Below are 12,433 nucleotides of genomic sequence, written 5' to 3'. Positions count from 1 at the left end.
AGGAAGGAAGATGAGGGTTTTTTTATTAAGTGAGTTGTTATGATCTGGGATGTTTCAAAGGGTGATGGATGGCGTTTCAATAACTATTAAAAGGGAACTGGATTAATTCTTGAAATGGAGAGATTGGCAGGGCTAATTCTCCCACAGAACAGGCACAGTTTTCTGTGTTGTATGATCTATTATTGCCAACAGACGCGATTCACCTGACTGTACTCCAGACATCAGGAAAACGGGAATGCTTCCTGCTGGCATTAGCAGTGGCTGTTGGATGGGATTTTCCAACCTTTAGAATGTTAAAATGTTGATAGAGTGAAACAGGCTGGCCAACCAGAGGTTAAGGTACCAAGTGTGCCCCAATCTCAGTGCTGACAGACAGGTCCCCCCAACCCTCACAGCACAGAGGAACATCCTCTCCTCCATCACTGAAAGAATGGTTCATGCCCACTACACTACATTGGCATGAGAGTAACCCCCTACCCTGCTCCCAGCCAGAGCACTCACATCCCTACCACAAGACAGACACTCTGAGAGGGGTCCTCTCAGGTTCTGCCCACCTGCCCCGCTACCAGGCCTTCTCTTAAGGTCCCGTCCCAAACTTGCACTGGCCCCTGGCAGTAACACCCTGACCTGGCACCTTGGACTCTGAGGAGGAGCAGGGAAGCGAGTGCTTTGCCCCTGTGCCCCCTGACACTGCCAGGCTCAGAGTGAAGGTCCCTCTGTGGGATGAGTGTGTTTGGGTGGAGGGGGAAGAGGCTGACATCAGGATACATTTGTCTTTGTTGTCCTGGGAAGGTTTTTCTCCCTCTCAGGATGGTGATTTCAGACACCATTCTGGTAAAAATGTAATTATTGTCTCTGTATTTGTAAAAGTCTGCCTTAAGTGCAGAATGAGTAAGAAAATGGAACAGACATTTGCTTTTTAAAATATTCTAAGTGCCAAACAAGTGTGAAAATGGGAGAGAATTTGGTTGCTTTTTGGGCCGAGCTCCCGTTTGCATTCGCACGGTACTTAGTTGAACAAAAGCTGGATGAGATTCTTGCCAGTGGGGGAGCAGAATTGCTGCATTGCCCACTCCCACCCTGCCAATTGCTGCCGCAACTCTGTTCCTCCCACCCTCCAATCATTGCCACTGTCAATCAACAAACCCCCCCCACCGCAGTTGTCCTCTTCTCCCCGTTCCCCCCCCCTCTTCACTTTGCACAGATCCAGCCCCTGCCTCCCCATCAAAGCTCCATCCCTTGTCAGGCCCACCTCCCCTAACCCATTGGCACTGGCTCTGGCAAGCAGTGCCAAAGTGCCACATCAGCACTGCCAGGCTCTGCCCTCAACAACCACGGGCTTCAACTGCCTCCGATTCCCCCAGTGAGGCCATCATGTTTATTCCTCTCAATGGGGACCATCTGTGATTCTTGCCAGTGAGGACCTCAACTGGTGAGAGAGTATGTCAAGTGTGTCTGGACTTTAGCTCACTAATGACATTTAAATAAGGTCATAAATATGTAAATTGGCAGGGCATGTAGCCGATTTCACCAGCAAATCACTGCCAGTAAGATTGTAAGAGGCAAGAGGGCAGCACGGTAGCACAGTGGTTAGCACTGCTGCTTCACAGCTCCAGGGTCCTGGGTTCGATTCCCGGCTCAGGTCACTGTCTGTGTGGAGTTTGCACATTCTCCTCATGTCTGCGTGGGTTTCCTCCGGGTGCTCCGGTTTCCTCCCACAGTCCAAAGACGTGCAGGTTAGGTTGATTGGCCGTGCTAAGCAATTGCTCCTTAGTGTCCAGGGATGCTTAGGTTAGAGGGATTAGTGGGTATAATATGGGGGGTAGGGCCTGGGTGGGATTGTGTTCGGTGCAGACTCGATGGGCCGAAGGGCCTCTTTCTGCACTGTAGGGCTCTATGATTTTAAGAAGCCAGGTGCGATCCTGATTTTTTGCCCTAAGTTCCACCCTCGCCTTGTGAATTAACAGGGAAGATTGCAGCTTTAGAATATTTTTCAGATCATGGCCATAGTCTCAGAATAAAAGGGTGCCAATTTAAGACTGAGATGTGGAGGAATTTCTTCTCTCAGAGAGCTGAGTCTTTGGAACTCCTTACCACAGAGAGCTGTGGGGGCAGAGTCCTGTGTATAGTTAAGGCTGAGATAGGAATTTTTGATCAGTAAGGGAGCGTGTTCCAAGGAAAGGTCAGGAAAGTGGACACGAGGAATGTTGGATCCTATAGCTTGGTGGAGCCAAACAGCCTTTCTTCTTTCTTATGGTCTTGTTGGGTCTTTGCAAACCAGATCTAAAATGTCTGGACATCAATGAGTTAGTGACTTTTTAAATTAATCCCACAAATTTCAATTTCACTCAATTAAAAATATTCCATTTACAGAAACAGCTTCAAATTCAGATTGTGAAAACTGATTTGAGTTTGAAAATTAAAAATATTTGCATAGTATTGTGGGTAAAAGAGCTGGTACTTCCGATGTCAATATTATCATTCAAATGGTCTGATGGAATTGGATCGGAATGGTGCTGAGCTGACTGTATTCCTCAATAATGTTCTATCACCTCAGTCAGGGCAATGCAGCTCAGGTCAATAATAACAACCAGTAAACATGAAGCTCTGTACCTGCGTTTTACCTCCTGTGCTTTCCTGGACGGCGGTTCGAGATAGGGCTGTGCTTCCAGCAAAACCACGAAAGGTTCCACAAAACATATTACTGATTCCAAAAGCAACTAATTCCTGTCCAGAAAACAGCAAACATTCATACATATTTAACAATAATCTTTTAATCAGATGATTCCCTTCCCATCTCTTCAGACTATTCTCCTTTTCTTTCATGTGTAGAATGAAGGCAGCATTGGCAACGCCAACGTTCAATGATCAGTCTCCAACAGGTGGATGGTGAGCCCTGTTCATAAACTGCTGCAGTCCCGCTGCTATTGGTGCACCCAAAGTATATGATAGGAAGTTCCAGGATTTTGATCCAATGATACTGAAGGAACGATGATACGGTTCCATATCAGGTTTGTGTATGGGTTGAAATGGAATTTCCAGGTGGTGGTGTTTCCATGTGTCTGCTGTCCTCCTACCTGCCTCTTTGGGTGGCATGTGACACAGTGGTTAGCACTGCTGCCTCACAGTTCCGGGGACCCAGGTTCGATTCTGGCCTTAAGTGACTGATTGGAGTTTCCACTTTCTTCCATGTTTGTGTGAGTTTGCTATGGATGTTCCAGTTTCCTTCCACATGTATGGAAAGATAAGGTGGATTAGCCAGAGCCAGAGTGGGGTGGAGTTATGATGTGGGGAAGGGAAGGGAAGCTCCACAGGAGAGGGAACTCTGCAGATAGGGATGGTCAGCAGGCCAGGGACGACTCTGCAATGGGGCATCATGTCCATAAGGCAGGTGGTGGAAGGAGACCAGCACAGGGTGTGATTGGAAGTGGGGGGGTTGGGGAAAGTGGGGTGATGTCTGCGGACAGGTGGGGGAGCAGCAGGAGTTCTCCAGGTACATCAGGGTGCCTGTGCAAAGATGACCCAAGAAATCAGCAGAACTTGGCGAGTTCAGCCCCCACACCCACTCTCTGCAAGAATCGCATCTTGGCTCTTTTTTTGCACTAAGTCCCATAAGACTGTGACCCACAGCTCACTGAGAAAAACAGTGTGATTCTTTCCCGTGTTCTCACTCATTCAGCACCATGAATTATTTTCATAAGATTGCGTCCTCAGTGTTTGAATTTCCTCCGTGATGCAGTTAGAAACTTAGCCAGTGCCCCTCAGGGGTTGGACACAGCAGATAGGGAGAAACTGTTCCAGCTCGTAAAGGACAAGAATGAGAGGGCACAGATATAAGTTGATTTGAAAAAGAAGCAAATGTGGTGTGAGAAAAAACTCTTTCACCCAGTGAGTGGTTTGGATCTGGAATGCACTGCCTGGGAGTGAGGTGGAGGCAGATTCAATCGAGCTGTTCAAGGGGGTATTAGTTGATTATTTGAATAGAAACAATGTGCAGGGGTGTGGGGAAAGGCAGGGTATTTATATTGATCATTTGGAGATCTGGTGCAGACACAATGGGCCAAATGGCCACGTTTTCCCAAAACAATTCTGTGATTCTGAGAATTTGTTCACCCTTCTTGTCAAAGATTAAAAATCCTGTTAAAGGATACTGGTGTGGTTACTGAGGATGCACAGCTCACCAAATAGATTAGTGAAAAATTGAAATGTTATAGTATGAGTGGACAGTGCCACATTCACACACGGTTTTAATGAAGCAAATGCTATGGATTAAAAATATGTTACAAGAACAGAAACATTTTCATTTTACATTTTCTAAACATGGCAATGAGTCTTTCTACAATAAAAACATCAAGTTCTGAAAAAACTCAACAGATCTGGCAGCATCTGTAGAGAGAAAACAGTCCAGTATGACTCTTCTTCACAGCTGTATGGTAATTCAGGAGAGGGACAAAAGGGGAATTATGGATGAAGTTATGGAGAAATGGATACAGGCTGGATTTGGGGCACTGGCTAAGTTTCTAAATGTGTCATGCAGGGAAATTTGCTTCTGAAACATAAGATTATGGACTCACGTCCTCTTGAACTCTTTCTTCAAAGTTCTTTTCAACTTTCCGTTATGGTACTTGTTGACTATCAGTCTCATGCCAGTATTTAGCCTTAGATGGAGTTTACCACCCAACTTGGGCGGCATTCTCAAGCAACCCGATTCCGAGAAGACTCAGTCATGATGAGCCAGGGGTTGCAACCGGCGTCAGGCGCACCACCAGCAGAAGGAAATGAGCCTGCGACAGCCGTTCCCGTACGGGAAGCGGTCCCCAGCGCTGGGGATCTGCCCAAGCCCCGACACGGAGGTAGCACGGTAGCACAGTGGTTAGCACTGCTGCTTCACAACTCCAGGGACCTGGGTTCGATTCCCAGCTCGGGTCACTGTCTGTGTGGAGTTTGCACATTCTCCTCGTGTCTGTGTGGGTTTCCCCCGGGTGCTCCGGTTTCCTCCCACAGTCCAAAGATGTGTGGGTTAAGTTGATTGGCCGTGCTAAAGTGCCCCTTAGTGTCCTGAGATGTGTAGATTAGTGGGTAAATATGTAGAGATATGGGGACAGAGCTTGGCTGCGATTGTGGTCGATGCAGACTCGATGGGCCAAATGGCCTCTTCCTGCACTGTAGGGTTTCTATGATTCTATGAGTCAGGAGCTACCCGCTGGTAAATGTTTCACTCTGTGAGGTGAGGAAGTGTACGCTTATGCTCACCAACTGAGAACTGTTTTAAAACCATGGATTAATTCACTAACTACAGAAGAGAGGATTATTGAGTTCCAGAATCTAGGATTTGGAAGTAGCAGGAATTCTGGTCTTGACTAGCCAGAACACAGCTGATTCCAACTGGCTGAGCACTGAGTACTGGAAGGTTGGCCCCACTCAGCAATTGCTGCTGTTGATTCAGCTACAATCAGATGAGAACTAACTGTAATATCTCCAAATTTGCAGATGACACAAAGCTGGGTGGGAGGGTGAGCTCTGAGAACACAGAGATGCTTCAGTGTCATTTGGACAGGCTGAGTATGTGGGCAAACAAATGGCAGATGCAGTTTAATGTGGATAAATATAATTTATAAATATAATGTTATCCACTTTGATAGCAAAAACAGGAAGGCGGATTATTACCTGAATGGCTATAAATCAGAGAGGAAATGTGCAACGAGACCTGGGTGTCCTCGTACACCAGTCGCTGAAGGTAAGCACACAGGTTCAGCGGACAGTGAAGAAGGAAAGTGGCTTGTTCACATTCATAACGAGTGGATTTGAGAACAGAATCTTGCAGGAATTATACAGGGGCCTTGGTGAGGTCACCCCTGGAACATTATGTACAGTTTTAGTCTCCTTATTTGAGGAAGGATGTTCTTGCTTGAAAGGAAATGTAGTGAAGGTTTACCAGATTGACTCCTGAGATGGTGAGATTGATATATGAGAGATTGAGTTGGTTAGGATTATATTCACTAGAGTTCAGAAGAATGAGGAGGCATCTCATAGAAACCTATAAAATTCCAACTGGACTCGACAAGCAGGATATTTCCAATGGTGGGGGTGTCCAGGACTAGGGGTCAGAGTCTGAGGATATGAGGTAAACCTTTTAAGACTGAGATGAGGAAAGATTTCTTCAGCCAGAGAGTGGGGAATCTGTAGAATTCATTACCACAGAAAATAGTTGAGGCCAAAACAAGTGTGTTTTCGGGAAGGAGTTAGATACAAACTCAAAATGTTGCTGTCAGTTTTAAGAAGCATTGAGGATGATGCTAACCATTTCACTGTGACTCATACAACTAAACTGAGCCAGGAATCTTTGTTACCTGAAATCCCTCAGTGGCTTCATAGAATCATAGAATCCTGACAGTGTAGAAGGAGACCACGTGACCCATCGAGTCTACAGCGATAACAATCCCACCCCGTCTATTTACCCGACTAATCCAGCGGGCACGAAGGGTCAATTTAACATGGTCAATCTGCCTAACCTGTACAACTTTGGCTTCACCCTTCTAGACTTGGAGTACTGCCTATTTACACCGCCCAGCCTCCAGTTTCCAATCCCCATACAACCCCCTCCTTCCCCCCACACAGTCCCCTCCTTCCCCCCCCGCACAATCCCCCCACACAATCCCTCCCCCACCTCGTTCCCCCACTTTGCCCCCATGCCCCACAACAGTTTGATCGCAATTGTTTTTGAATGACTCAGACATTCATTACTCGCCTGGTTCCCATTTAGAACATAGTCATGTTTGATGGCATAGACTTTGGCCACCGAGAATGCAACAGCAAAGCCAACAATAGCGATTGAGAAGGCGTCTGCAAAACTCTGCTGTAACACAGCAATATTGGGAGCCAGTGGAGCCTGGTAGCTGAAACAGATGCAGAGAACAAATTCATCGTTTGACTTCATCATTACTCTGTATAAAGCACCTTCATGACTCAGTGAAGCTATTTTTGATGCCTTATATTTGTAATTTGTAAATGATTATCTGCAGAATGATCTGCACCACAACAGCAACCTTTTTCATAGGGAAACTGTAGGGGGACAAGAACAAGAATTGACCTGAACAGGTTTGGAAAGTGTAAATCAGCCACTGTCAGTGTTCAGTGAGACCTGTAGCTGAGCAGCTCCCGTCCAGTATAAAATGGCCAAATAAAAAAAGCACAAAGAGATTTTAACTACAGGTTGCCTGTGTGGCAACATCTCTGTTTATTTGCAATAAATGACTTTGGTTTAAGGATGGGTAATAAAGTAAGCAGAATTCTGGATAAAGGTTGGTTTTCAAGAGAGAAGCTAACCAGAAGCTCAACACACAGTCCTGATAATAAAAACATTCCAATTGATCAAATGGACAGGAACAAAGATAGAGCCAAACAGGTTGAGGACCACTTCCCTAAGGTCAGGTAGGTGCAATAAACCAATCGGAATGATATGTCAATGCCTATGTGTAGAGATATTTATTTTCAGTCAGTCTCAAAGGGGAAATATTGGAGTTTTGGAAAACAAAATTAAAAGAAGAACCTACGCAAGAAGAAGAGGAAATATCAAACACCAAGCTTGATGAAGTCTAACCCCTCTTCATTCCTGCCCAGCAGGAGCGGCTAGAAACACCCCAATAAGTCCATTAGATTGTTATAAGTAATTCAAATCTATGCTTGTAAACTTATTATGATAGATTTAAGTGTTCACTTGTAAGAGAATCTGTTTTATAGCAATCATAAATATTCAAAGTATTTTAATTTTCCTAATAAAGATGTGAGTTGATTTAAAAGTAAAGTTTTTGTATTTATCAATTAACTGGAATAAGGGTCTCAGTTCACACTCCTAATTTAGAGAAAGGAGGAATTATCCAGGATTCTTACTCTTAACGTCTGTTGTAGGAAAAATGTTAGAATCCGTGATCAAGGAAAAAATAGCGAGGCATCTTGAGGGGAATTGCTTGATAGAGCAGACGCAGCACGGTTTCGTTAAGGGGAAGTCGTGTCTGACGAATTTATTGGAGTTCTATGAGGATGTGTCTAGGGCGGTGGATAGAGGAGAGCCGGTGGATGTGGTCTTTCTGGATTTTCAGAAGGCATTTGACAAGGTACCTCACAAGAGGTTATTGCAGAAGGTAAGGGGGCATGGAGTTGGGGGTAGGGTGTTAGCGTGGATAGAGGATTGGCTGTCAAATAGGAGGCAGAGAGTGGGGGTTAATGGGTGCTATTTGGATTGGCGGTTGGTGACTAGTGGAGTGCCCCAGGGGTCGGTGCTGGGGCCTCAGCTTTTTACCATTTATATAGATGATCTGGAGGAGGGAACCGAGCGTATGGTGTCGAAATTTGCTGATGACACCAAGATTGGGGGAAAGGCAAATTGTGCGGAGGGTGTGGAGAGTCTGCAGAAGGATGTAGATAGGCTGGGCGAATGGGCCAGGAACTGGCAAAAGGAATTTAATGTTGGCAAGTGCGAGGTGGTCCACTTTGGTAGGAATAATGGTAGGAAGGACTATTACTTACGTGGAGAAAAACTGCAGCAGGCGACGGTGCAGAGGGACCTCGGAGTCCTTGTGCATGAGTCGCAAAAACCCAGCTTGCAGGTGCAGCAGGTGGTCAGGAAGGCGAATGGGATGCTGGCCTTCATAGTGAGGGGGATTGAATATAAAAGTAGGGAGGTCTTGCTGCAGCTGTATAGGGCATTGGTGAGGCCGCAGCTGGAGTACTGTGTGCAGTTTTGGTCGCCGCACTTACGCAAGGATGTTTTGGGCTTGGAGGGAGTGCAGAGGAGGTTTACTAGGCTGATTCCGGAGTTGAGGGGGTTGAACTATGAGGAAAGGCTGAATAAACTAGGCTTGTACTCGTTAGAGTTTAAAAGAATGAGGGGAGATCTCATTGAGACGTATAAGATGATGAATGGGATGGATAGGATAGAGGTGGAGAGACTCTTCCCGCTCAGAAAGGACAGTAGGACTAGGGGGCACAGCCTCAAGATAAAGGGGGGGTGGTTTAGAACGGAGTTGAGTTGGAACTTCTTCACTCAAAGGGTGGTGAATCTCTGGAATTCTCTGCCCGTTGAAGTGGTGGAGGCTGCCTCGCTAAATATTTTTAAGATGCGGGTTGATGGGTTTTTGATAAGAGAGGGGATTAAGGGTTATGGGGAGAGGGCGGGAATGTGGAACTGAGCCACGACAGATCAGCCATGATCTTATTGAATGGCGGGGCAGGCTCGAGGGGCTAGATGGCCTACTCCTGCTCCTATTTCTTATGTTCTTATGTTCTTATTTAATCACTGTCCAATGACCCCTGGTTTAGGAAGAGAGAGAGAAAAAGGAGAGAGGAACCAAGGTGGCCTGTGTAGCACATAATCACAGTAAGAAGTCTCACAACACCAGGTTAAACTCCAACCGGTTTTTTGGACTTTAACCTGGTGTTGTGAGACTTCTTACTGTATTTACCCCAGTCCAACGCCGGCATCTCCACATCACAGCACATAATCACCTGAGTAGACCAGTTGAGCTAAATGGTCTGCTATTAATTCTATGTAATATTTGAGGCAAAAACCTAAAGAAAAGTACAAACATCTTTTGAGAATTTGGATATCCAGATTCAATCTGAAAAATATGAGGAAGAAAAGTTACAAATGAAGCACTAACCCACTTGTTAGGTTTCCAATAATGTCAACATCGTATTTTTCTTTAAAGTTGAATGCATACGAAACACCTGTTGCAATTATTGTCTGTAAAAATAATAAGGAAAGGTCAAAAATTCTAATATCAAGTTCACTCTTCACAAGTTGTACAAAAGCTTCATTGTTTACAGATAATGTTTCTGAAGTAACTATTTTGAACATTAATCTACAAGAAATACATACATAAATATACAACCAACAGGACAAGATGAAGGTCATTTGTCCTGTTGTTCTTTCTGGAATCCAGTGCGAAATATGAGAATCCTGACTATTTCTATTTTATATCTCTGACATGAATTCACAAACTCAGAATCACAGAATCGTTAAGGTCTAGAAGGAGACCATTTGGCCCATTGTGTCTGCACCAACTCTCCAAATGAACACCACAACTTAGTGCCATTCCTCTACCCTTCCCCCACCCCTGCACATTGTTTCTATTCAAATAATGATCGTCTCTGTTGCCTTATGGTGGCAACAGAGACAAGTTCAATTTCAGCCTTGGGTGACTGTGGAGTTTGCACATTCTCCTCATGTCTACGTGGTTTTCTCCAGGTGCTCCAGTTTCTTCCCGCAGTCCAAAGATGTGTGGGTTAGGTGAATTGGCCATGCCAAATTGACCCTAGTGTCAGGGGGATTAGCAGGGTAAAAGAGGGTTATGGGAAAAGGGCTAGGCAATTGGTAGAGGCTCAATAGGCTGAATGGCCTCCTCCCCTGTAGGGATCCTATGGATTCTATGAATATCTTGATTGAATCTGCCTCCACCACATGTCCAGACAATGAGATCCAAATCTAAACCACTCACTACGTGAAAAAGGTTTTCTCACATTACATTTGTTTCTCCCAAGACACCGAGATCACTCTGTATCTGTGCCTCTCATTCTTAATCCTTTTACAAACAGGGACAATTTCTCCCTATCAGCTCTTTCCAGCTCCCTCCTGATTTTGAACATCTGTATCAAATCCCCTCCTGGCCTTCCTCTCTTCAAGGAGAACATCCTAATCTCTCCAATCTCCAAACTCAGCCCAAATTGAGAGTAAGCACAATGGGATGGGGGCACTAGGGAATACCACGCAGGTAAGATGAAATTTATAAATGGATGGAATAGTGACAGATGAAATTTAATATCAGCACACAGGTGGCATGGTAGTATAGTGGTTAGCAGTGCTGCTTCACAGAGCCAGGGACCCGGGTTTGATTCCTGGCTTGGGTCACTATATGTGTGGAGTTTGCACGTTCTCCCCATGTCTGCGTGTATTTCCTCCAGGTGCTCTGGTTTCCTCCCACAGTCTGAAATACATGCTGGTTAGGTGCATTGACCCGAACAGGCGCTGGAATGTGGTGACTAGGGGAATTTCACAGTAACTTCATTGCAGAGTTAATGTAAGCCTTAATTGTGTCTAATAAATAAACTTTACTTTTACTTTTAAGTGTGGAAAATTGATAAATCAAATATTCAAGAAAAAATAAAATAATGTGGAAATTAATGTATTTGTACGAAAATTCTTTGCTATCTGAGAGCTGTATTAACCCATTCAATTTACACTGTTTGATGCCTCTGATAAATATGAGGAGTGTAAAGGGATAGTCACAGAGGAGGTCAAAGATCAAATATTGACTAATAAAGGCGTTTAAATTTTTGTATCAGTTCAATACTGTTACGTTCAACAACAATTTGAAATCAATAAAACATTCCCAATGACGATTTCCTGCCAGATACGTATTGCCTGACAGGACTGAGGTACAAGCTGGACGTGTGTTATATTAGGCTATAGAATATTTCACTTTACACTCCTCATATTTATCAGAGGCATCAAATAGTGTAAATTGAATGGGTTAATACAGCTCTCAGATAGCAAAGAATTTTCGTACAAATACATTAATTTCCAATTAGAATTTGCACCCACAAGGATAGTCAGTGAAATGTCGTAAGAACCACATTAGGAAATGTGGTGTGAACATTACAATGTACTTTGTTGACACAAAATGAAACAATTTGCACATTGCCAATTCCAATTGTTATAAAATAATTGATTGAGGTGAACTATTGTAACCATTATTTGTAATTGTACTGCTTGTTATAAATCAGTAACAAGTGTGAAAGGAACCTATCACCAGGAAACTACCACACCTTGAAGTGTTACAATGCAAACCGAATGTCCCTGACTCCTGATAACCTCAATGAGAATTGATTGTCTTCAGACCAAATTGGCTGTTCTCTAGGCAGCAGAAGATGAAGGTAAAATATCAGAGATATCAATGCAAATTAAAATAAATCATGAGGAGCAACTGAATAATATTCAATATAAATTTGAGGTGACAGTAGTGCAGTGTTAATATCACTGGAATAGTCATCCAGAGGACCAGACTAATGGTTTTGAGTCATGGGTTCATATCCCACTGGGAATTTAAATTCAGTTAATAAATCCAGTATTATGTAAAGCTAGTCTCAGTAATGGTGGCCATGAAACCATTGTCAATTGTTGTAAAAACCCTCCTTGTCTTTTAGGGAGGAAAATTCATCCGTGTCCTGGCTCACAGCAATCATTCCTAATTGCCCTCAATGGGCAAATAGGGAAGGATAAAGTATTTTTCAGTATAGTTACAACCTGGGCATATACCCAGCAATGTAAAACATTCTCCAGGTATGTCCTGTACACAAATCTAACCCAGCCAATTCCCTCATCAGTCTTCAATCATCAGTAAAATGATGCAAGATGCCATGAACAATTGAGAAGCTC

The 12,433-nt window shown here is 44.2% G+C and overlaps 1 protein-coding gene across 1 annotated transcript in view; it reads right to left on the bottom strand.

The window, feature by feature from the left end:
• The window catches only part of LOC145355577 (chloride anion exchanger-like), an 81,213-nt gene that overhangs the window by 39,590 nt on the left and 29,190 nt on the right, over nucleotides 1-12,433 (bottom strand). Inside the window, exons 7-9 of the mRNA XM_080207827.1 lie at nucleotides 9,660-9,742; nucleotides 6,749-6,896; nucleotides 2,614-2,727 (exon numbers count right to left, since the gene is read on the bottom strand). Coding sequence (XP_080063953.1) covers nucleotides 2,614-2,727; nucleotides 6,749-6,896; nucleotides 9,660-9,742 — 345 coding nt within the window. The remainder of the gene's footprint in view (nucleotides 1-2,613; nucleotides 2,728-6,748; nucleotides 6,897-9,659; nucleotides 9,743-12,433) is intronic.

The sequence above is a fragment of the Carcharhinus amblyrhynchos genome, chromosome 19 (genome assembly GCF_965287045.1).
Source record: "Carcharhinus amblyrhynchos chromosome 19, sCarAmb.v2.hapA, whole genome shotgun sequence".
In the NCBI taxonomy this organism is placed as follows: Eukaryota; Metazoa; Chordata; class Chondrichthyes; order Carcharhiniformes; family Carcharhinidae; genus Carcharhinus; species Carcharhinus amblyrhynchos.
Note: the sequence above shows the minus strand (reverse complement) of the source record. Positions and strands in the feature narration are given on the sequence as shown.